General features: G+C 33.0%; 2 protein-coding genes across 4 annotated transcripts in view; both read right to left on the bottom strand.

Annotated features, from left to right (window-relative positions):
- LOC109358448 (myb-like protein AA) overlaps positions 1 to 5,007 on the bottom strand; it is a 20,270-nt gene extending 15,263 nt beyond the window's left edge. The window contains exons 1-2 of one of the 3 annotated variants that reach the window (XM_019602668.1): positions 3,869 to 5,007; positions 1,378 to 1,384 (exon numbers count right to left, since the gene is read on the bottom strand). In XM_019602668.1, the coding sequence (XP_019458213.1) occupies positions 3,871 to 4,845 (975 nt within the window). In that variant the 5' untranslated portion in view covers positions 4,846 to 5,007 and the 3' untranslated portion in view covers positions 1,378 to 1,384; positions 3,869 to 3,870. Of the gene's footprint in view, positions 1 to 1,377; positions 1,385 to 3,169; positions 3,188 to 3,868 lie in introns of those variants that run through there. The other 2 variants (XM_019602670.1, XM_019602669.1) reach the window with 2 other exon arrangements.
- Positions 22,096 to 22,662, bottom strand: LOC109358039 (pectinesterase inhibitor 2-like). The gene has a single exon (XM_019602106.1). The coding sequence runs from the start codon at positions 22,660 to 22,662 to the stop codon at positions 22,096 to 22,098; it is 567 nt and encodes a 188-aa protein (XP_019457651.1).

Genomic DNA, 26,120 nt, shown 5'->3' with positions numbered 1-26,120 from the left:
TTTTCTTAAGATCTTATATTCATTACTACTTCAATATTAGAGTAGTCAAGATTAGGATGTGACAACCTAGTCTCTTTGTGAACGTAGTACTGTTTAGTAGTAAATATAAGTGATCATCATTCTACCATTTTAAAAAGGAGGATTTCAGACCTTGGTGTTTGGAGTTAATCAAAGTAAAAGATAAGAACTTGTCTAAGTTGTTCAATACATAAGAAGTTGAGAAATACTTTCATCATTCAAAATGATATTATCTCCTCAAGAGTTTGTTAATACTTAGTTTATGTTTCTTGTTAAGTGTTTATGTGCATATCAAATCAAATCAAAAACAACAAAAATATGTTTCCTTATTATTTGTGCATTGACATATTCATATGATCCATTCTGTTGGGCAATTCCTTGTGGTTCGACATAATCCTATACTATACTACAATTGAATCTTGAAAGAGATGTAAATTGTAAAATAGTAAAGTGTTATCAATAAATTTATTTGTTGAAACACCTTTTAATATACAAAAGTGATGAAACTAACTTACTAACTTTTATTTATTGTTATTTACTTTCCGCATTTTATTTATTCTTTAATACCAACCTTCCTTAAGGAAGAAGTTTGGTTTGTTAATAAAAGGAACCCGAAAGGGAGTAAATAAATAAAGGTCACTTAACTTTATTATTCTTTGTTCTTTATTTATTTATTTGTTTCTAACAACTAACTATTCATCACTTTTGTACATTAGAATACCATTAAACCGGTGTTAGAATTTATTCCACAAAACCGAGATGGTATTCAAAGGTACTTAATAATTATGTAATAGAGGATTGCTTCGATGTCATTTTACCGGCGTTAGAATTTATTCCAACAAAGCCGAGATGAAGCAAAGAAGGAATAACTTATTCACATGATTATTAGAAGTAAGTTGTAACTGGAATATTCTTGAAACCATTATACCGGCGTTGGAATTTATTTCAACAAAGCCGAGATGGCGAACAAAGAATAAAACCGAGTTCATTTACTTAACCAAATAAAGAAAACACACCGAAGAGAAAACTTTGCCTTTCAACAAATTGACGCCGTTGCCGGAAATAATTTATTGAGGGGGAAAACCTCTAGAAAAATCTTTCAACAATTTTAGGGGTTGTTTTTTTATTACTAAGAGTATTAGGTCATTATATAGATAATGAATTAATCATTTTAAGACGCATGACTGCCCTTTTAAAAAAATGTCATTATCAAAAATCAAACATTCGATATTTGATCTAATACAATATACGAAAAATTAATAAAACCTTACATCACTATATATATATATATATCATTATTTTAGTATTTTAGTGAGTAGTCTAATAAAGATGGTTCATGGCTGTGTTATAAAATATGACAATAAGTCTCATGATAAACTTACTCACTCCTTAGAGTATGGAGAAGTCATTCTACTTTATTGCCCACTCTTCTTACATCACTTCATGTTCCCCAATGATAACACTACTCCCTCAACAAACAACCACCACAACAACAAAATTTAATAAATAAATATCATCTGGTTTATATCATATAAATTCAATTAAGTTTTATATCAATTATCGGTTATCTAACAAAATCTTCGTAATTTATTATTAGGCTTAGAATTAGGCAGGTATAATATCAAACATACATAAAATCGAATTATGTTTTAGGAGGTTTGGACATTTGTAAAGGAGATCAGTAGAAGTGTTCTCAGGAGAGTAGACCAAACGAAAGTCAGTTCAATTCCTAGATGAAGAGAGACTATAAAAAATCATAAGCGAAATGATTAAAAAAAAAGCTTAGAAATCAATACTTTATCAATGAACATGATTTATGATAAAGTATTATAGCGTCAATCGACATGTAATTGACCATACATAATAGGATAAAAGTTTAATTGTTATTGTATTATCTTTAGAGTCAAACCCATGTTAAACTGAGAGTGGGAGTAGTGGAGAATTTTGAGCCTAATTACTCGGTAATGTTTTCTGAAAATGGTTATGCAGAATTTGTTTATGAAGCTATGAAATCAATTTAAATCATGAAATGACTCGAAAGGATTTAGTTTCAAAACAATTTTTTTGGCAAAGTACTCTTTTATTTCTTAATTAAATTGTTCATTTCATTTTGACTCATCAACTCTTGTCTCACTTTCAATCTTAAATTCTTATGCAATGTTACTATAGTATAATATCAATGCAATATCTGTATATTATTTATCTTATGTGTATATAAAACTCTTGAGATATAATTTATAATTTCATATCCTTGTGTTTTTGCAAGCAATCTTCTATGATTGCTCACAGAAAACAAAAAAAAACAGTTACCTATTTTGTGTTTCCTCTTCTCTTTGAAGATTGTTGAGGTTGCTATTCACAAAATCATTCTATAATTCTATGATGTAAATTAAGGATGGTTGCTTTCAGTTTAGTTATACTTATTATTCTCCTCTATACAACATTATATTCAACTCCACTTAAGTAAAGATCCATATAATTACACTCATTCCTACTAAATCTAATAAATACGTATAAATCAGGTGTAGTTTGTATGTATGTAAATAGAGAAAATATTATATGTAATTTTACTAGACTTGATATAACGAGTGACGAGCAACCAATAATATTAGCCCACGAAATTCAAACCCAGAAGCAACACACATTGATTAATCTAGTTATTAAAGCAAAGAAAAAACACTCAAAGGTGATTTTGAACCTATTTTGGAGGCTGACAACTGCATTTCAAACAAACACTGATTCTACTTTATTTTTTTATGCTTTACTTTCCGCCGTCCCTCTCTAGGAAAAGGCATGTAAAAGATGATATCATCAATTATCTTAAATAATGTCTCATTTACATTCTCGCATTAATCAGATATTGGTATGTGAAAAAAGAAAAAAATTAAAAATAAATTTTTTACAAAACTAACATTCTAATTAACTCAGAACACGAAACAAAAACATCATTAAAAATAAGTAATCTCTATACATAATAAATGGCACATGGAAAACAATGATAGAAACCGAAAAAAGGAGGATAAACACAATTTCATGTCATGAGCAAAGAGCCCAACCCTCAATTAATGCTTAGAATTTAATACTAGCACATTGGACTGTACACGCCAACTTGCACATTATCAGCACACCTTCGTCCTCACTTTCTCTTCTTTCTCCAACACTTTCACATCTAAATTATAAAATTCGACATGCAATGTAATTGCCATTTTACAAATCAACAAAAGTAAGAAGTGCCAATTTAATATCTAAGGTTTTTCTACAAACATTATTTATGTGTACTAGTTTTATTTAAAGTTCAATCATAATAACACAAGTATAATAAATGATGTGCTTATAATATATAAAAAACTTTACATTCAATGCATAAATATTAAACTTTACATTGATATTAAATTAAAAAAAAGTAGAAAATGAAAGATGATGTTCATGCTCTATGGACACTAAAGAACCATTAACTACAACACATTGCATTTAAGGTAGTAAAGTTACAAGGGTAATCAACAACTCCCTTCCATTTTTCTCTACACCCAAGTCTTAAATGATTAAGACAAGGGAGCACATTATAAAAGCAAAACCACCAATCAAAAGCAAGAATATATAATTTTATATAGAAATAGTAACAATAAGGGGACCATTAACATAAAAGTAACTACTTCCAACATCCACAAGCAGAGGCTAGAATAATTAACTACCCAAATTCAGCACTCCACTTTACAAAATCAATAACAACAAAAAAAAACACAAATTTTACATGATCAACCCCTAAATTAACAAAAAATTATAATAGTACCTCTGAAAAGTAATGAAATTATTATTATTACTACTACTAATTAAGTTATGGTTATTATACCTTTACTTTCCAATCACCTCCTTCTTCATGATGGAATCCAACCTTTGTAATTTCAGTTGCTGCTTGAACTTATTTATGAAATCATCTGCCTTGGCATCGACCTCGTCGTCGTCCTCGGTGGCGACGGTGACCTTCTTCTCCCTCACGGTGGCCGGCCGGCGACTCTCCACAATGTCATCCTCCTTGAAATGAGAGAACGCAGATTTTGAGCTCGCCGATTTCTTCATCTTCTTCGGCAGCTTCACCGGCACCTCACCGGAGGCAGGCTTAGTATCCGACTGCGTCCGTTTGAAATTACCATATTGTCCCTGTAACTTACTGTAAATCTCATCCATAGAAGAGCCATCACCACCACCACCAGTACCCTCCACGTGCCCTTTTTGGTAATTGTGCTGGAAGATTTTCCCAACAACATCATCTTCTTCTTCTTCATTTTCTTCTTCATCCGTTTCCACCACCACTGTGTCATACACGTGTTGTTGTTGTAACTGCTTCTCAGGTTCATAGGTTGTTATGTTGGAAACATTGTTGTCATGAGTTGTTGTAACCTTAGCAGATAAAGGTTCAGTAGGGAAGTAACTATAAAGGTTGATAGACTTGAACCTTTGAAGCAAAGAAGGAGATCTAGGAAGTTGTTGTTGTTGTTGCTGTTGTTGTTCATGAACTTGAAATTCTTGGGTGTTGTGGTTATAAGGGTCTTGAGATCTATAAGAATATGGAGAGTAGAAGTTGATGGATTTGAGTCTTTGTAAAACAGATGGAGATCTAGCAAGTTGTTGTTGTTGAAAGTCATGATGTGCTTGAGGATGTTGTTGTTGGTGTTCTTGGTGGTGGTGTTTGTGGTTATTGGCTAGGGTTGAAGTAATATAAATGGTTCCAATCACAAGTTGAAGGAGCACAAAGAAAACAGTGGGGGTAAACCAGCTGAAAATTCCAGCCCAGAATGTGGGTGAGGTTGATATTGATTCTTCAAGCATGGTGATGATTATGAAGAGAAGATGGGTTTTTGGTTTTTGGTTTATGGTGTTTTGTATTTGCTTTTAGCCTTAGCTCGTTCTTCTACTTGTGTGCATCAAATACAAGGTCAGTGTGTACTTTACACTTGGATCACATTACAGATACAGTTGTTTATTGATTATTTTATTTATGGTATTAATTGATGTTATAAATATTTGATGATACTTGGCTGGACATGTACCCCTCGCATGGTCATAGATATAAGGATATTTTTGGGAGGAAAATTCGCAATTCGAGAAACATGTGGTGGCATATGATGGGTCTGCCACAAAGGGACAAAATGTTAGGGAGATTTATGCAACATGAGGTAGTTGTTGGATTTAGGGAAATCAGGCTTGACTTAATAAAGACTTCAAATGCTTAATGGGATGGATGTCATGGGAGTAAGAATTACAAAAAAAAAAACTCCATCTGCCTGGTTGAGCAGTTTGGTCCAGGTCAGGCTGGTGTCCAGGTCAGCTTAGTGGGGCTTGTTCAACGCTTAGCTGCCTGGTTGAGCACCTTGATTTTCTTGAATTTTTTCGCTTTGTTGACCATGAGTCTTTTTTCTTCTTTTCTTCATTTTAAATCCTACAAAATACATAAAACGAAGATACACATACAAATATACAAGATTGTGGTATTTTATACAAAAAAAGTATTGTTTTAAGTTGGTTTTTTTCAATTATGCTTAAGATAAGTGTCATAAAAGTGTATGAAATTTAGGTATGTTTGACACTTATCATGGACACAATAGAAGACCGCATACATGTCGACAACCTATAACGCTTCATCACCGAGGTAACTCAACAAAGACAGTCACCCTCATCTCGTCGACCCAGTCCCCCTAGGAGACGTTCCCTACCAAGAACTCAAGAGGGGTGTCCTTCAAACAAGGTCCGAGCCGACAGGTACCATCAAAACAACCAATGACAAAAGAGCTTGGTTGAAATTAACACCATTTCTAGGGGATTTACTGTAGGGGGTACTTCCAGGTCAGCGCATAAAAAGTATGGAAGGGAGGTCATGCAAGCAACTACTAGAGACACTTGCCACTAACACCTCAATAGGATCGTCCCCCAATTACGTTTGATGATCGTGATCATAAAGGTATCGTTCAGGGAAATGATGATCCCTCGGCCTAACTACTAAGCTTAACAATAAGAAAGTCAATAGACTTTTTGTCGACTAAGAGAGTTCAACATATATTATGTTCCAAGACCTGTTTGAAAAAATAGAGCTAAACAACTGAGATCTGCAACATCAAAATGGACAGCTAGTAGGTTTTACTAGCAAAGGAATTACTCCACGAGGGTATGTGGATGTGTGGTTGACGGTGACCAACCCCAAAGCAGAACACTTCAAACTAAATTCCTAGTCATTAATTGTAAGTTAGCATACAACACCATTTTGGGCCGACCTACACTGAATCGTCTTGAAGCAGTGGTCTCTATGACACATTTATCCTTGAAATTCCTCTCCTCTGACCTCCGGGTATGCACGGTCAAGGGATATTAACACATTGCCAGATGTTGCTATCAGATGAGCCTCAAACCAATCCATGGAACAAGAAGAGGGCCACACCCAACAAAAAGGTCGAAGGGGTGCATTTGGTCGAATTAGATGCTCGAGCTGACGAAGGAGAATTCCGTCCACAACCAGAAGGAGAAAAAACCTCTTTACAACTCGACCCAAAAAAGGATAACTTGATATACATAGGCACCACACTCTCTGAAACCCAAATGTCAAGGCTAGTGAAATGTTTGAATACCAACAAGGACCTCTTTTCCTGGTCTACTGCCGACATGTCAGGAATCAATCCTTCAGTTATGTGCCACGGATTGACAACTAACCCAAGGATGAAATTGATCGCACAAAAACGAAGAAAGAGGGGAGTCGAGAGGACAACACAGGTCGCCCAAAAATCCACTGAGCTCCTCGAAGCGAGGTTCATCCAAGAGTTCACCTACACCACCTGGCTGGAAAACGTGATGCTAATTAAAAAACCATCCGAAAAATGGTGGATGTGTATCAACTATACAGACGTGAATAAAGTATGCCCAAAAGATCCATACCTCATCCCGAATATTGATCATTTGATGGACAATTGCTCCAACTATCAGTATATGTCATTCATGGATACCTATTCGAGTTATAATCAGATCCTTATGTACCTGTCTAACCAAGAGAAGACTGTTTTCATCACTAATGAGGTTGCTTATTGTTACACCGTCATGCAATTTGCTCTGAAAAACACAAGGGCTACTTATCAGAGAATGATGAACAAGGTGTTTGGAGATCAGATTAGACAACACATGGAGGTATACCATGCGACTTAACCCAGAGAAATGCACATTCAGGGCGGAAGCCGAGAAATTCATTAGTTTCATATTGAGCAGCCGAGGATAGAGGCTAATCCTGCCAAATGTCAAGCTGTCATAAGTATGATAAGCCCACAATCAATAAAAGAGGTTCAACAACTAAATGGCTAGTTGGAAGATTTGTCCAGGTTCCTCCCGACGGCCGCCAATCATTCCCTCTCACTCTTCTAGTTATTGAAGAAAAATAAGAAGTTTTAATGGTAAGATGATTGTGAAAAAGCTTTTCAGATCTTCAAGTAGTACTTGGCTACTAATGCAATACTCACTAAATCAGAACCCGATGAGGTACGATATGTTTACCTAGAAGTGGTCGATGAAGCCATGGTTGCCGCTCTGATCCGTGAAACTTAGAAAGGTCAAAGCCCGGTTTATTTCACGAGGAAAGAACTACAAGGTCCATTGCTCATATATCAGTGGTTGGAAAAAGTTGCATATGCCCTCCTGATGGCCACAAGGCAGTTGCGACAATATTTTCAATCTTATCTTATAGTGGTACGAACCAACCAACCTATCAGGCATATTCTGCACAAGCCAGAACTGGTCGACTGGATGATCTCATGGTCCATCGAACTTTCACAATTTGATATCTGGTATGAACCCTCGACCACTATTAAAATTCAGGTCCTCTCAGATTTTGTTGTCGAGTTGACCACATAGCTAGATAACTAGGGGCAAACTTGGACTATTTATGTGTATGAATCATCCAACTCGAAGGGGAGCGAGGTCAAGATATTGCTAGATAATGGTCACGAGGTGACCATTAAGCATTCATTAACTTTTACCTTCTCAACTTCAAACAATCAGACCGAATATGAGGCATGCATGACCATATTTCAACTAGCAAGAAAGGTCGACATAGAGAAGGTCGCCATCTATAATGTTTCTCAACTAGCAGTATCACAGAGAACTAGTGCTTATCAAACTAAAGACACATTGTTGAGTAAGTACTTGGTGAAAGAGAAAGAGTTAATGGCTAATGTTGAAGTAGCCACAATTCAACATGTTCTGAGAGAAAAGAACACTCGGTGGGACACCCTTTCCAATTTGGCCAGCACAAAAAGTCCAAGAAGTAATAGGTCGGTTATTCAGGGCAAAATTCTCAAGCCCAATGTCATGGCCATTAAATAGGAAATTACCCTAGATGATTGGACCAACCTTATCATCAAGTATCTTCTGAATGGTAATCTTCCTACCGACTAGAAAGAAAAATAGAGGTTCCTTCAATGCAGTTCCTGGTATACCTTGGTCCAAGGCTCATTATATTGTCGGGGGTTCTTCACTCCTCTACTTATGTGTCTCGACCCTGATATGGCACAATATGTACTTAAGGAACTTCATAAAGGACGTTGCGAACACCACCTTGGTGCAGCTTCCTTGGCAAAGAAAGTGTTAAGGTCATGGTACTATTGGTCGACTTTGGAAAAAGATGCATCAGAACTAACCAAGAGGTGTACATAGTGTCATTTATTCACCGAGTTTCATAAGGCCCTACCTAAGGAACTGACCACCACAATGACCCCCTGGTCATTTGTAGATAGGGCATGGACATCTTGGGACCCTTCCTTCCGACAGTCGGACAACTGAAGTTTTTGGTAGTTACTGTGGACTACTTCACCAAGTGGATAGAAGATGAAGCATTGTCAACCATCACTCAACGAACATCTAAAAGTTTACTTGGGGGAACATCATCACCCGATTCGGAATCCCAGTCGCAATCATAACAAATAATGATACCAAGTTTTCAGATCGAAAGTTCCAAGAATTTCTGTCCAACTTTCATATCAAACAACACTTCACTCCAGTTGAACATCCTAAAACGAATGGACAAACAGAAGCGGCCAACAAGATCATCCCGAAGGAAATCAAGAAAAAGGTTCAATAAAGGTAAAGGTGTCTGGCTCGACCAACTTCACCATGTATTTTGGGCTTATCGAACGACTCTTCATTCCACTACTAGAGAATCACCATTCAATCTTATATATGGTGTCGAGGTCATGATCCCGATAGAAATTGGGGAACCCACTTGAAGGACCCTAAAGTTTGATGAAGAAACCAATTTGACCCTCCTAAGACACAATTTGGATTGGAATGAAGAGAAAAGGGATTGTGCTAGGATAAGAGAGACGGTCGTAAAAAGGCGAACAACAGATAACTACAACTCATCGGTGGTCCCCAGAAACTTTGAGTTTGGGATGTTAGTTCTCTGAAGAGCGGATATTGGTGAGGCCATAGGAAAGATGGCACACCATTAAGAAGGGCCTTATCGGGTAGTTAGTAAGATTGGTAAAGGCGTGTTTGAAGACTTAGCTGAAAAATAGGTTCCCCGGAAGTGGAATGCTGCAAATCTCTACATTTTTATGCTTAAACAAATATAGTGAAATGTAATGTCGACCCCATTTGTGGTCGGACAACACCATGTAACCCAAAAAGAAAAACACATATATGTTAGCGAGGTATCATTCATCTTCTTTGATTGTAGTATCGGAAAAGTCCCTTCCTCAAGTTATAAAACAACACCCCTCAAAGATGTGGATCACATTCCCCTTTGAAGGTGATCTCATTCAAACACCCGAGGCGCGGACTAAGTCCCCCTTGGTCAGTGATCAACAACACCCCTCTAAGGCATGGATTACGTTGCCCATTGACGGTAGTCTCATTCAAACACCCAAGTCCCTCCTGGTCAGTGATGAAAATCACCTTTCAAAGGCGTGAATCATGTTCCCCTTTGACGGTGTCTCATTCAAACATCGAAAGCGCGGACCAAGTCCCCTTGGTCGGTGGTCAACAAAACCCCTCAAAGGTGTAGATCACGTCCCACTTTGACGGTAGTCTCACTCAATCACCCAAAAGCGTAGACCAAGTTTCCCTTGGTCGATGTTCACAACACCCCTCAAAGGCACGAATCATGTTCCCATTTGACGGTGATATCATTCACCAACTTGAAACGTGGATCAAGTCTCCGATAAAAAGTTTCTTGACTTTATCAAAAGATCATTTACTTATTATTCATTTAGCTCCGAGAAAAGGTTACTTGACTTCGTAGAGGTTTATTTAGTTATTTTTTATCCGATTTTGGGTAATGATTACTTCAGTTAAAATAGCAGGTCCTTAAGTTATTATCCGCTCGTTTCTGGATAATGATTACTTCAGTTAAAATAATAGGTCCTAAAGTTATTATCTGCCCAATTCCGGATAAGGACTACTTCATTTTAAGATCCTTTCATATATTTTTTATCTAAGGCCAAGTAAAGATCACTCGACTTCATAAAGGAATATTCAGTTATTTATTATCCGATTCTGAATAAAGATTACTTCAGCTAAAAGGAGTAAGTCACTATTCAAGTAGAGATTACTTATTTTTGGTTCCGGACAAGATCCTTAGGAATATCATATACCTACTGATTTCCATTTCTCAATTGGCTTAATGTCGTACACAAAATGAAACAATTAGCATCATATTCTTTTAATGTGCGCAGAGAACATAAAGAAGAGAAAAACACATGAATAGGTATTTTACCTGAGAACATGAAGAAGACAAACTAACATATTCACTGTAAGATTCATAACATGTGGTGGTGTCCAAGTTGTGAATGGAAAATGACTTGTTACTATTAATTCGGGAAATGGAAAAATATTCAATAATAATACAAGAAGAATAATGAAATAGCAAAAATGAGTCACCTCCACAAAAATAGTTCAATATTTGGTATATTGGAATCATTTATATAAAGTTTAGAATCTTACAATGTATTTTGTATGCACACATGATGACCTCTTGAATGAGCATTGGCTTGAATGAGTGTTGGAAACTGAAAATAAAAATTGCAAGTCTTTGGTGGGTTGAAATATCTACAGCTCCTTCACTTGTGATGATTTTCATTGATCTTGAAGGTGCTTTAGTTTTTAGGATTCCTTTTTTAATTCCTTATTTTTTTCCTTTTTTAATTCCTTATTTATTCCTTTTTTGGATCATAATATGTTTATGTAACAGAGGGATAAAACTGAGGCTGGTGTAAATGATTTTCATATAAGAAGGTGAAAACTTTGATGTTGTTCTTAATAAAAACTCTCTTTATGTTTATGACATTGAGATGACCTATACATACTCTACCTATAAGAAGGTGGTTTTCACCATTAGGGACTTGAGGTTAGCTTTTGTTTAACCAAATCTTTCCATTCAAAATTTGTGGCATGCTCTGATTTTTCCAAAAATCTTGCAAGGGTAACAATTTAAAGTCCACTCTTAGGAGAGAATTTGCAACATAATTTATGACATACTCATAAAATCACAAAGTTGGTCGTATTGTTATGGTTTTGACCCTAATAAAGATAAGGGAAGCAATGTATAACAATCCTCATTAGAGGAAGCATTGTTAAATGTATGACATACAATAGCACCCGTATATGTGCTATTAAAGCATGTTGATATTCTACTGCGTTCATATAGACAACACTCAAAAACACTGTTATATATCTAAAATATGCGCTGTTGAACTGCAATTCTGGCATGGCGAAAGTTAATTTAAATCAACCACTTCAGCCCCACAACCCACATAAATAAACAACAATATATAATAGTGAGTAGGATAAGAGCATGACAACATATGAGTATGATCTTATAAATGTGGTGATGATTGTAGTGTTATTTGCTGATGTCATGTGTATGATTTCAATAGTATATGGGGAAAATATTTTGTTGGAGAAAATAAAATTTATTTCATTAATCATTACCATTGGAAAAAGTTTAATCCCTTGTTATTGCAAGGGAACATCGTGATATAATGGGAAACTTAACCCCAAGAAATCACTCATTTATCAAGTTAATTAGCAAATACTAGCTCTTACATTAAAGTTTGGGAATGTCATGTGAATGCTCTAAACTAATTATTCCTCTGTTTCATTTGTTTGTTATTTTAGGTTTTTTATCTTGTTTCAAAGCCATTATTGTTTTACAATTTCAAAGTTTAATCAATCTTTTTTCCAATTCTATCACCATTAATGAATATATCTTATCATTTTTATTAATCAATTTTAAGTTTTCTTATTTATTAACAAATAAATATTAGTGTTTGATGTAAGAAGGCTGGTTGCGTGTATCGAAGACGAAGTCGCTTATGGGAAAAGAACGACATTTTATTATTTTTAGCAATGATTTTTTTATTATCTTTTAGTATTTATTTTCATTATCCTTTTATTATCTGTAGTATTTGAACACTTTTGAGGATGTAGCCATCATTATCATCTTATCTTCATTAATAAAATTCGAGAGTTTTCTCTTTGTAGTGGATTTCAGAGCTTTATTTGTCAGGTTTGTTGCTTGCAAACTTGTATTTTCATTCTAGGTTTGGCGCTTGCTAATCATTTGTGCTTCCGATTGAATAAAGTGACATCAGAGCAGGTTTTCTCCTACCTCTTTTCATAGTTTGAACATCCATGAGAGATCAACCGGAGACCAGAGCAAATATTTAGGGTATTATCGAGACTTTTACCACGACCCTAACTACTTTGACTGATCAGTTGGTGACTTTAACAAATCGGGTGGTGAACAATGCCAACAACGAGGACCAACAGAGAGATAATGGAGGAGAACAATAATCGTGTTGTTATTGTGGGAAATTCGAGTTCTGAAAAAGAAGAACCCGATGAGGAAAAAATGGTTGACTAGGGAAGACGTTAGTATAATCATGACTATCGGTGAAGGATGATATTCCATTATTCCATGGAACTATCAGATTTAAGAAGTTTCTAGATTGGTAAATTGACGTTGACATATTCTTCGTCGTCATGGACATCCCTGAAAACAAACAAGTTAAAATGGTAGCGATGAGTTTGAAGAGTATTGTTGTTGTGTGGTGGGATACGCTTGTTATTCAGACGCAAATGCAAAGGAAATGGTCAGTTAGAACTTGGCGAAGAATGAAATAGTTGATGTTGGACCGATTTTTACTAGAAGATTATGAACATATACTTTATAAGATGTATATCGAATGTGTTCATGGAAAGAGAGATGTGACAGATTATACAAATATGTTCCTTACGTTTTTTTGAGCGTAATGAATTGGGAGAATTAGAGGACTTGAAGGTGGCTCGATATGCCAGTGGTTTAAAGGGTTCTTTGTAGGAGAATATGAGTTTGCAGACTATATGGGTCATGGCTGAGGCATCCTGTCTAGCTTTGAACGCTGAATTAATGGAGAAATCTCATCGAAATTTCTCATATTTTAGAAGGTATATTCCCTAGAATAACTTCGATTCAGCAAGCAATAAAGAGAAGAACATAGCAGCCAAGGATCACAATTCTAGAAATTAAGGGACCATCAACTCTAGTGGTGTGCAGCATAATAGGATACCCATCCAGAAAACGGCTAACCCCTACGCGAAACCAACTAGTGATAAGTGTTTTAGTTGCAGTGGACAAGGTCATAGATCCAATGTTTATCCTTCTAGAAGAATTAACGACATTCTAAACAAGGAGGGTGTGGAGGATGAGGAGAATAATGAGTATGAAGGAGTTGAGTTTTCTAAAGATGATTCTGAGGAAACAATAAGCTTTATGCTACAAAGGATCTTGTTATCATCCAACGAAGAAGGACAACGAATGAACCTGTTTCGAACACACTGTTCTATTAAGAGCAAGGTGTGTAATTTTATCGTGGATAATGGAAGTATTAAGAATCTGGTTTCTCAAAAGCTGGTAGAGTACTTAAAGTTGTCAACTAAGCCTCGTGAGAAACCATACACTTTGGGTTGGGTGAGTACGAGTTCAGAAGTTAAAGTTTCGCAGGGTGCCTATTTCCATTGGGAAGCGTTATATATAGGAAATAGTGTGTGATATTCTGAATATGGATGTATGACATGTTCTGCTTGGGCGAGCTAACGCGATGATGTTTACTTGGGGAACACACAAGTTTATTATGGCTCCTATTTTGCATTTTGATAAGACCTCGAGGGAAGAAGTCGAGTTTCTTAGTGATGATGCAGAGTGAAAAGGAGCTTGATGAGGTTGTTAATGAAATTGAATGTTTCAGCCCATAGGGGATTAAAAAGTTAATGAGTGTTATCAAGGAGGAATCAGTAATTCCAAAAGAGGTGCCAGAGATCCTAGGGGACTTCAAAGAGTTGATTGCATATGAATTACCAAATGATTTGCCTCATATGTGAGATATTCAACATCAGATTGACCTGATTCTAGGTTCTAGTTTACCTAAGGAACCTAACGTTAGTGCAGTGGTTGAGACTATGACTGAGGAGATTGTAGCTGTTAAAGAAGTTGTCTAGGCTAAGTTGGAGGCTGCTAGGAAAAAAATAAGGTTGTCACTCCCAAAGAAATGAGAATTATAGTTTTCAATGTGGGAGGCAATGTGATGGTGTTTTTATGAAAGGATTGGTTTCTATTTTGTACTTACAACAAGATGCAGCCATACAAGTATGACCCGTTCAAGGTGGCTCGAAAGATCAATGACAATACCTATGTTGTAGCTCTCTAGGATTCCATGAATATATTTAATGCTTTCAATGTTGCTGACATTCATGAATATGAGGCTCTTTATCAATAAGAGAACTTAAGTTCGAGTTCTTCAAAGGTGGACAAGACTGATGTAAGAAAGTTAGCTGCACGTATTGAAGACGGAGTCAATCGTGGGAGAGGAACGATATTTTAATATTTTTTAGCAATTATCATTTTAGTATTTTTTTTTTCGTTATCTTTTAATTAGTATTTAAATACTTTTGGGATGTGTGAATACCCATTTTTTCCGGCCCATAAAAAACCTAAAACTCTTTTAAATAAAATTGAATTCTAAAAAACGGAGAATAATAAACAAAAGATTTTCTAAAAAATATAATAATAATAAATAAAGAAAAATAAAAGTTGAATGGATTAAAGGTTTGATTGGATTATGAGATAAATTAAAGATTTGAAAGTATGTAATTTGAATCATATCATATCAATTTGATTAAGTTGTGTGAATCACCTTGATGGAAATATCATAATAAGTAAATCTTCAAGGATGCAAAAAATAAATCAGAGATGGCATTATAAAAAACACAAATCATATCAAATTGATTGCGAATAATTTTATTTTTGGCCAAATAATTAATTTTACTCGTTAGGAGTATTACAATGATTTTTAGACTATTTATAAAAAAATATTAATCATGAAAAAATAATTTTCAATGTCGTCGAACCAAAAAATATTTAATTCGAATACATTATTTTTAAAAATAAATTCAAATTCAAATCTATTTAATAAATGTGAGGACTTGAAATTATATGTTACTGTTTTTACATGTGTTGAGATTCATGAAAAAAATAAAATTCATACACACCATCTATTCCCTAAAATAACAAGTTTGGGTAAATAAAATATGATTTTGTGCATTAATAGATGAGAAATCCTCTCACATTTTAGCCAAAGTTTAGGTAAATTTGATTTACCAATGATTTAAAAAAGATATATTGTTGACACTATAAATAGTGCAACTTCCCTTGTGGAAAACACCAAAAAAAAAAAGCTTTGAAAAGGCACACCAAAAGAGAGAAAACGTGAGAACACTATGAGAGTGAAATTTTTAGAGCCAGAAAATCCAATATAGACGGGTGTATCATAACCACCATGCACTTGTTTTCTCAATGAATCTCTACTGCTGATTTTGCATACTTCACTCATATCTGTGTTAACTCACGAGCCGACCAATCACACGACGAAAGGTCATCCAGTTTCAGCAAGACTACGTTCTGGTTCGTGCAACCTTTTCTCATCAAACTAGACGGCTCCACGTGTCGAGACACAACAAATCTTCATCGCCAAACCAACCATCTTCTGCCACGTGTCCAACGGATCTCTGGGCTTTCCACACACTAACTTCGGTTCATACCAGACAAAGGTTAAATAACATGGGTATATCTACATAACAATTTTGTTTTAGATTAATTGACGAATACAAAAGGAACTCCTTTCATAACTAATAAAACTTTTTTTATGACTATGTATCAATTAAATAACGAATGTTTTAAATAGTTGAATAAAAAAAATGTAAAAATACTAAGAATAATCTAATTTCGTAATCAATATTCATATATGACAATATGATTAAAATGTTTTTTGAGAATGAATAATTTTGGAAGTTAATCAAAGATGGAGGAGAGTCGTGGAAACGCTTCTCATCCTCAATTCATCTGCAAAAGGTCATGTTATGCCGCTTCTTTTCAATCGATTAAATCCTAAAATTGATAAAAAAAAACTTTTGTCCAGTTAAAGTTATAATTAACAAAATTAACTAAATTAACGATGACTTTTCATAAATAAATAAATATGCAAAAAAATAAATATTTTCAGTATAAAATAAAATTTGCCAACTACATAAAGAATGAAGTGAAGGTCGTCTTTGAAGACTTCTTTTTCTCAACTCATCCATCGGCCGGTCATGCTACGCCACTTCTTTCTTTAATAATTAAAACATTAAATCAACAAACATTTTTCTACTAAAGAACTACGTAATCTTGATTCCCTATCTAAAATAGGGATATATATGATCAATATTTATCTTGTTAGGCACAACAAAAAATAATTAAATGTTCCTTTCTAATAATTAATTCAAAAACCAAATAAGTTTTAAAACTATAATAAAGTCATATAATTTAGTGAGGGGTATCGTATAAGGCGAGCAAGTGGGGTGCTAACCCTTCCCTACCCTGTAACCGACTCCCGAACCTCGATATCAAAAATTCAAAAGTCCAACGTGATTAGGCTTAAAGATTTTTCTACATTTTGACCATAAAATGTAGTGGCGGCTCTAAGAAAGTCGTAAGGTCAAAAATCAGGGCGCGACAACTGGCGACTCCGTTGTTGACTTTTTTGAGTAGTTCGACCCATAATCAATAAAATATATGGTTAATCATTTAATTTATTTTTATTTAGTTAATTGATTTTATTTTCTAACGACAAAACAAATTGTAATTATTTATTGCTATTAATTTTATATTTTGTATATAATGCATGATATTTTGTGGATGGAGGTATATTTCTTTTACACAAGTTTTGACACATATGTCCTACAGTCGGGTATTAGTGATATATTTTTGGATAGCAGGGACACAAGTCTTGTTGGTCATAATTTTTGACGTTTCGAAGTGTTGGTTATGTGGACCACTTATATCGTTACCAAATATTATGAGTTAGCCGCTCGAGCTAGACTCTTGTTTCTAACCTCATAATATTTGAGTTTCTCTTCTTTTGGGGGAGATACAATATGAGCACCTTATAGGGAGTCTAGAGCTTGTTAAGGTGTCCATTGTACCTTAGAACTCTACCCTAAGATTTTGTTCCTAAGGTATTCCAAAAACTTTGTAGGTATACCTATTGGAGAAACTTGGAAAGCGTATCATAAAATATCACATCATTTAGGATTCTTGTCCCCAAAATAAAAATCACATATCATTTAATATCTTGTTCAATAGTCACCCTGAAGGGGATTTCCTATTCCCTACCAACAACATTATCAAAAAGACAAATAGGACAATTTAAATGTAAATGTAAAAGATTGGGGCAGACCAAATTATGTTCACCTCTATACCAATGTGCTTGCTTTTCTAAGTTGAAGGGACATGAATCAGTTAACCTTAAACTCCGTGGTCTAAGATCTAAATTCATGAATATAAATATAGCGTCTGAAGAGATGCCCATATAGACATCTAATTATACCGAATTAACCTAAATGATTACTCTCTCATTTATCCAAAATAGTGATAGTTATTTCAATAAATAAAAAAGTCAGGGAAAAGTATTGGCAAATTTGTTCATAAGACACACGAGCAATGATTTCAAGCAAAAACAAAAACCTGTGTAAAAATTAATAAATAATTAGTAAAAGAATTGTTTTAGTTTTAAATTCTAAAATAATAAGAGATTGCAACGTGGCATGATTTGAGGCAAAAACAAAAACCTCGCTATATTTATTTTTAAATGAAAAATAATAAAATATTCCGTGTGGTATGATTTCTATATGGAAAAGTATGAACTTTTAGGAATGGACAATCTTGAAACTAATTGTTTGAATATTATATGTGAAGGAAATTAATAAATAAATCATTACTAAAAGTATTGTTTGAATTTTAAATTTTAAAATATTAAAAGATTGTCACGTGGCATGAATTGAGGTAAAAACAAAAACTTTGCTACATATACATTTTAAACTAAAATAGTAAAAGATTGCCACAACGTATAATAAAAATCTTTTTATTTTTATATATAAGAGTTATTTAAATTAGTGTACTGATAAGCACTTTGCGGAGATTAATGTTTTTTTATATATACTAGCGTGTTGACAGGCACTACCGTGTCTGTCAACCCGCTTTCCTATTGTTTGTAATGTGTATTCTACATATTTTGTATTATATATTGTAATTTGAAGTTGAATATATATATTCGTTTGAGGTAATTGTTCAATCTTAAAGAAATGATGCATATACAATTGTGTTCATCAAGAATAGAGTCTTGATATCTTCACTTAATTTTATTTTCTAGCGTGTTGACAGGTACTACTGTGTCTGTCAACCCGCTTTCATATTGTTTGTAACGTGTAGTTTGGATGTTTTAAATGTCAAATATTCACATACTCTTTACTCAATTGCATACATTGTGACCGATGCAATAAATTTCATGTATTCCTATTTTTTAATTTAATGGATATACATTGTGACAAATGCAATAGATTTACTCAATAGATTTTAATTAATTAGATAAAAAAAATCACTTTTATACGTAGAATGCACATTACAAACGATAGGAAATTGGGTTGACAGACCTGGTAGTGCCTGTTAACACGCTAGAAAATAAAATTAAGTGAAGATATCAAGACTCTATTCTTGATGAACACAATTGTATATGTATCATTTCTTTAAGATTGAACAATTACCTCAAACGAATATATATTCAACTGCAAATTACAATATATAATACAACTTTATATGTAGAATACACATTACAAACAATAGGAAAACGGGTTAACAGGCACGGTAGTGCCTGTCAACATGCTAGTAAAAATAAAATTAGAAGTTATAAAATATGAAATAAATGTTTATTGGTATAAGTATATATAAAGATGAAATTAGAAGTTATAAAATAAATTTAGAAGTTATAAAATATGAAATAAATGTTTAGTAGTATAAGTATATATAAAGATGAAAATATAACTTATATAATAAAATTAGAAGTTATAAAATATGAAATAGGAAAACTCAAAATAACTTCATGAAAGTTAGGTTAGGTTTTTCTTTTTTTAATTAGTGTAGATATGCAACTTATAGTTAATATATTTGAGGTGGTTATATAGAATTACATAGTTTTTTTAAATTAAAATTTTGAAGTGCAAAATAGGAATATATAAATTATGCCATGGTGGTGGTTATACTATGTTTTGACTTTATATATAGTATAGATAACAATTATTTATTTTTTTTGTAGCAATTAATGTGTTGATACTATATACCTAAGATAATATAATATTTTTAAGAAATAAAAAAATGTGAAAGAGAAAATATGAAACAATAAATTACATTACAATAATAGTTACTCAAGTTTTAACTTTATATAGTACTAATGTAATGATAGATACTTCGTGTATGCTGACTCACATTTTTTACTTTTTGGTATCAAATATTTTAAGTTTTATATATTTTATTTTGATAAATTAGAATATATTTTTATATTGAATGTATCATATACTGTCAGTTTTAATTGATCCACTTTATATTATATTTTTCATCTTTATTTTAATGGTCAAATTAATTAAGGTGAAGGATAATGATAATATATAATTATATTGTTTTTTGTAAAAAAGTAAAAAAAAATAAGGGCAAAATAGGAAAGCAAAAATTATATCATGGTTGTAGTTACATATTTTCCATTTTTATATATAGTATAGAAGTATAACATAGATATAGATATATAGATGTACAAGTATAAAAAAAGATATGAATAATCATGAAAGTAATTATTTGAATATTATTATATTTAAAATAAATTAATAAATAAATAATTAGTAAAAGAATTGTTTGAATTTTAAATAGTAAAATAATAATAAATTACCACGAGGCATGATTTCAAGCAAAAACTGTTTACTCACGTGGGTTCTGCGGGTTGGCTAGGAGAACATGGAGCCTAACTGTTTCATCCGTAGTGGATTGTACATTAACACAGAGGATGAACTCCAGTATGCATGTGCACAATAAGACAAGTTGGCGTGTCGCATATCTGTTGGTTGGAAAGATAGTCAACGCCACATGTTGGTGGAGATTAGCTAGGAAAGTGAGAAGACCATGCTTCACATGCATCCATATACATTGTGTGATTTTATTATGGTTTTTTTGTGGTTTTCTTAGATGGATTTTTTGTTGGTACTTTTCATTTCTCACCTTTTCGGTTACATTTTAAACTTTCTTTCCCCCTCTTTCTTTCTTTCTACTTTTTTTGCTTTTGCTGAATTGCTTTTTTTTTCTTCTCTTTCTTTCTCTCTACTTTTTTGCTTTTTCACAATGAATTTTTTTTCTTTTTGGCATAAACTACTATTTATAGCCTAAGTATACTGACGTATGCAAATCTCTCATTTAATTCCTTGGAGAGAATAAAAGTGAAATCTGATTTTTTTATTAATGGAAATTCAAATTTTGTTTTTCGTCATTATGGCTTTGAGGAGGTTAGGGAAACAGAATCAGATTTGTACTTAATCCATATCAAAAAATCTTGGTTTTCATGATTATGATATTTAATAATTAAAGTTTGAATTTCAAAAATAACCATTAATGAAAATCTGAATTTACATTTTTTTTATTTTTGGACCTTAATAAATGTCATTTTTCATTAGAGTCATGAAAATATGTTTCATTTTGTTTGAGACATTTTTAGAGCATAAATTGTTTGACTTATAAACATTAACTTTCATACCTGGGGCCTTGTAGAACTCCTCGAGCATAGTAGATAACATCACCTCAGTCTTAGAGGCTTTTTAGAATAAAAAAACACCATAAAGTGACATACTTTTTAATATAATAAATATGCTCCAAAAAAAAAATATATATATATATATATATATATATTAACGTTAGGATTAAAATCAAAGGGCTTGGATTTTTTCACACCATATATATATATATATACACAATTTTATACATTGTATTTCATAATCTCTATTTTGCTTATAATATCGCGGTTTTATACAATATCGTGACCATATTAAATATTTTTTTTACAATTGTTATAAATACAATGTAATTAGAATTTAAAACACTCCTACATATGTAATTATAATCTATTAAATTTTCAGTATTCAATTAAATCAACCTAAATGATACCGCATAACCTAGCCCGAGCTGTTGTAAGTATTTTCCTTATGCCCAAGTATTCATTGCAATCCCTATTCCTGACATTATGAGATGTATTTATTTTGAATTACTTGTTATTTTGCATGAATGCCAAAAAATGTCACATCAAATTCATTATAACCAAGCTTACAATTAACTTTCCTTAATCATGGTTTAATTGAACAATAATTCATTATTAATTCAATCGATATTCATCCATACATATCATAGATTCAATACATGATATACATCTTTAATTTAAACACAAAAAGTAAAGAGAAAGAAATGTATGCACATTCTAAGAAGTGTCATTGCACCGTTCATAATTTATGATCATTATCTCTTAAATATAACTAATACAAACAATAGAAGATGTATTGACTATAAATATTTATTCTGACAATACACTATGTATAACAATAGATACATGTAATGTTGAACTTTATTCCATGCAAAATTACACAAAGATCAATTTGAAAGAAAAAACATAACTACTTCTTGATCAAATACTTTGATATGACAAGAATTATATCAGCAACTTTCTTAACAACATCAACAAATTGTGGAAGATTGGACTTATCTGTGTAAGGAGGATCTTCTGGATCCTCTCCTACAATATAATCGTTAATGTTTGTGATGATAGCACTGGCAGCAGTGTTTACACCAATGTAATCTTCCTTCTTCAATAAATCTTGAACACGATCAATGTCACTAAGGGCACCCTCATCCTTATTAAAATGCGTCCAACATTTAGTATAATGATCTTTTGCTTTTTGATCACTACCGCTCTTTGCGATCAACGTATTGATTAGGTTGAGTGTGTCTGTAGCGTCGACACGAGCTACATCAATGGTATATTGGACAAGACTAATGAGATCGGCACTGTTTGCTCCACCAGGTTTTGAATTTAGAATTTTTGAGCAAAATGAAGAGTCTTGAGATCGAGTGCAAATGACTTTCACATCCACAACTTTTGATGTTGAAGAGGGTGTTGCAAGTAAAAGGGACAATAGTACTAGGGAAAAGAATAAGGAAGGTCTAATAGATAAATAACTCATTGTTGTTGTCTTATGAATTCTTCACCTATCGTTTTAATGTATTCTGAATGATAGTAGTTGCATTTTATAGAACAATTGAGATGCATGATTTACATTAAATCTACCCGAAGGGTTAGAATCATTATATTTATCATAAGAAATTTGTCATTTTGTTATAGTAAAAAATTGTTAGTAAATGATAAATAATCATAGGTATAACATCAAAAACTTATACATACGGATATTTATCTATGTTATCTCTAAGTCGTTATACCTATAATTGTTTATAAAAAACAATGATGACTATATCTTCTAGAAGATGATAGGAACATCCATTTTTACGAAGTTAGCCCGACCCGAGCAATTGAGTTACGATAAACTTGATATGACTACTAAAAATGAATATAATATTTATATGTTTAATGCTGTAATTGAAATTTATTTTGTTTACCTTCCCCAATTTTGAAAACAGATACTCTCATTTAATATTACTCCTTAATTAGTGGTTTTATTAAAAACAAAAAAATCTACCAAAAAAGCAAAAATAGATACCGTCAAAGATTTTAATAGAGGAAGGGGAAGAAAGTAGATGTTTCCAACCTCTTCCAAAATTTGAGTCGTCACTATGTTTGTACACACAAAATGTAATCAATTTTTTTGCCTAATCTTAAAAAGTGTTGGTCTCCGAGGTAGATTTATGTAGTTTGAAAGTCGATTATTAACCGAGGAAGAAGTCAACACCTCATCATTCCTTACTGAGACAACACATTCATTAATTGCATCGAATCACACTCTAAAGTCGTTTAATTATTTCTTTAATTACTTAATTATTTGCAAAAGGACAAAAAATAGATTTTATTCTATTTGTATCTCACAATGTTTCATTTTGTTCATAAGTATGACCGAAAGAATAGAGAAATCAAGATTACGTAGTTCTATTGTGTGTTGCTTACAACTTCAAGACTTCTGTAATTTCCGCCAAATTGCATCCAATTATAAATAAAAGAAACCCCAACCCCATAGGTTAGAAACAAGGGGTCTTTACTCCAAACACCTAACTCATAATCCTTGGTGACAATTTGAGTTGTTCATCATGTTAATACAAGCGAGACCCAAATTCCACAATCGCAAAGCAGATGTCCCTCATATCATAAAATATATCTAATGCTCAGCCATTGGGTATGTGTGTAAAAAATGTAAACAAGATAAAATGATATTATTGTCCATGCAATCAACAGATCTAGGTCTGACTCTCTTAAAATCAATATCCCTAGTGGAGTCGCTATGTGTAACACATTGATTTTTGGTTGAACACCTAATAAAGGACTAGTCGATGCCACCATTATGTTTGTTTGTTGGATGATTTTTATTAAAATTCAAAGATAATGTTTAATCATAAAGTATAATCCTTACCTTTAGCAGGTTGTCGCACCCTGATTTTCAGCAACCCGACCATCTTAGAGTCGCCACTATATTTTATACATTCAAAAATATAGAAAAATCTTGTAGCTCAATCACATTGGGCCTTGGATTTTGATATCCAGGTTAGTGAGTCGGTTATGGAGTAAGGAATGTATTAACACTCTATCTGTCCACTTTAAGCAATATCCCTTACTAAGTCATATGACTTATTTTATATATTAAAGTTAGTTGATTATTTAATTAATTATTAAATATGGGGAAATGTTATTTAATTTTTTCTTATGCTCGACAATGTGAAACCCTGCTCCTATGTATCTATATGGTAAATAGGGAATAAAGGCTACATAGTCCTTAGTTGAAATGCGATTGTTGGTTCTGTGTTTTAATTAGAAGTAGAGGCGGTGTAGCACAACCGTCCAAATGATGAGTTAAGGGAAATAAACCATCAATAACAATTGTTCCTCCATCCTTGATGTCATTAGGCAATTTTATTTTTAAGGTGAAATATTGGTTTTTGATCTTTATTTTATTTGTAAACAATTATTTTATTATTAGTTATTGATAATTAGAAATAGTATTTTTATTGTAGATTTTAGGAATCAATCAAATCTCTAGAAGAGTAGTAATGCTACCATTCGAAGATGATTTGAGGATGAGAAGCGTTTCTGCAAACCTTCTCCATCTTGGATTAATCCCTAAAAAATATTTCATCAATGACTATGATAAAAATTATATGAAAATATTTTCCAAAGCAACTACTTTTATTAATGGTCATTTTTAATTATGCTAAGAGATTCTCATTCCTTTATTAGTGATGATATTTATTTAATTTTAAAAGTATTTGTTAATTAGTTGCTACATGAAGGTCATTATCTTGATTTTTTGTTATTTTTCATCCTTTAAAATATTATCATAAAATATATGTTACCATAAAAAATAATATTTTTTTGTCACAAAGTATATTTTACTCTTTGTGATTTATTTTTAGAAAATATTATTTTTGTTTTAAGAAAAAGGTAATACAATAGAGTTAAAAATGCATAAAAGAACAGTAATATACCTAATTAGGGTGCAGATATGGTGGAGTAGAGTTGTAGGAAGCTAAGACACGTGTCTCATCCTGATTAGCGGAAAGCAGTGTGCATCGGGTAGGACTCACGTGGGTTCTGCAAGTTGGCTAGGAGAACATGGAGCCTAACTGTTTACTCATCCACATTGAATCGTACATTAACACAGAGGGTGGACTCTAGTGTGTGTGTGCACAACAAGACAAGCTGGCATGTCACATATCTGTTATCCTTACTTTAAGCAGGTTGTCGTACCCTGATTTTCAGCAACACGACCTTCTTAGAGTCGCAAATATATTTTATACAATAAAAAATATAGAAAAATCTTGTAGCTCAATCACATTGGCCTTGGATTTTGATATTCAGGTTCATGAGTCGATTACGGAGTAAGGAATGTAATAACACTCTATCTGCATGCTTTAAGCAATACCCCTCACTAAGTTATATGACTTATTTTATACTTTAAAGTTATTTGATTATTTAATTAATTATTAAAAATGGGGAAATTTTATTTAATTTTTTCTTATGCCCGACAATGTGAAACCCTCCTCCTATGTATCCATATGGTAAATAGGGAATAAAGGCTACGTAGTACTTAGTTGAAATGCGATTGTTGGTTCTGTGTTTTAATTAGAAGTAGAAGCAGAGTAGCCAAACTGTCCAAATGATGAGTTGAGGGAAATACAATAGAGTTAAAAATGCATAAAAGAATAGTAACATACCTAATTATGGTGCAGATATGGTGGAGTAGAGATGTAGGAAGCTTGGACACGTGTCTCATCCTGATTAGCGGAAAGCAGTGTGCACCGGGCAGGACTCACGTGGGTTCTGTGGGTTGGCTAGGAGAACATGGAGCCTAACTGTTTACTCATCCGTAGTGGATCGTACATTAACACAGAGGGCGGACTCTAGTGTGCATGTGCACAACAAGACAAGTTGGCGTGTCACATATCTGTTGGTTGGACAGATAATCAACGCCACATGTTGCTG

The sequence above is a fragment of the Lupinus angustifolius genome, chromosome LG10 (genome assembly GCF_001865875.1).
Source record: "Lupinus angustifolius cultivar Tanjil chromosome LG10, LupAngTanjil_v1.0, whole genome shotgun sequence".
NCBI classification, from domain to species: domain Eukaryota; kingdom Viridiplantae; phylum Streptophyta; class Magnoliopsida; order Fabales; family Fabaceae; genus Lupinus; species Lupinus angustifolius.
Note: the sequence above shows the minus strand (reverse complement) of the source record. Positions and strands in the feature narration are given on the sequence as shown.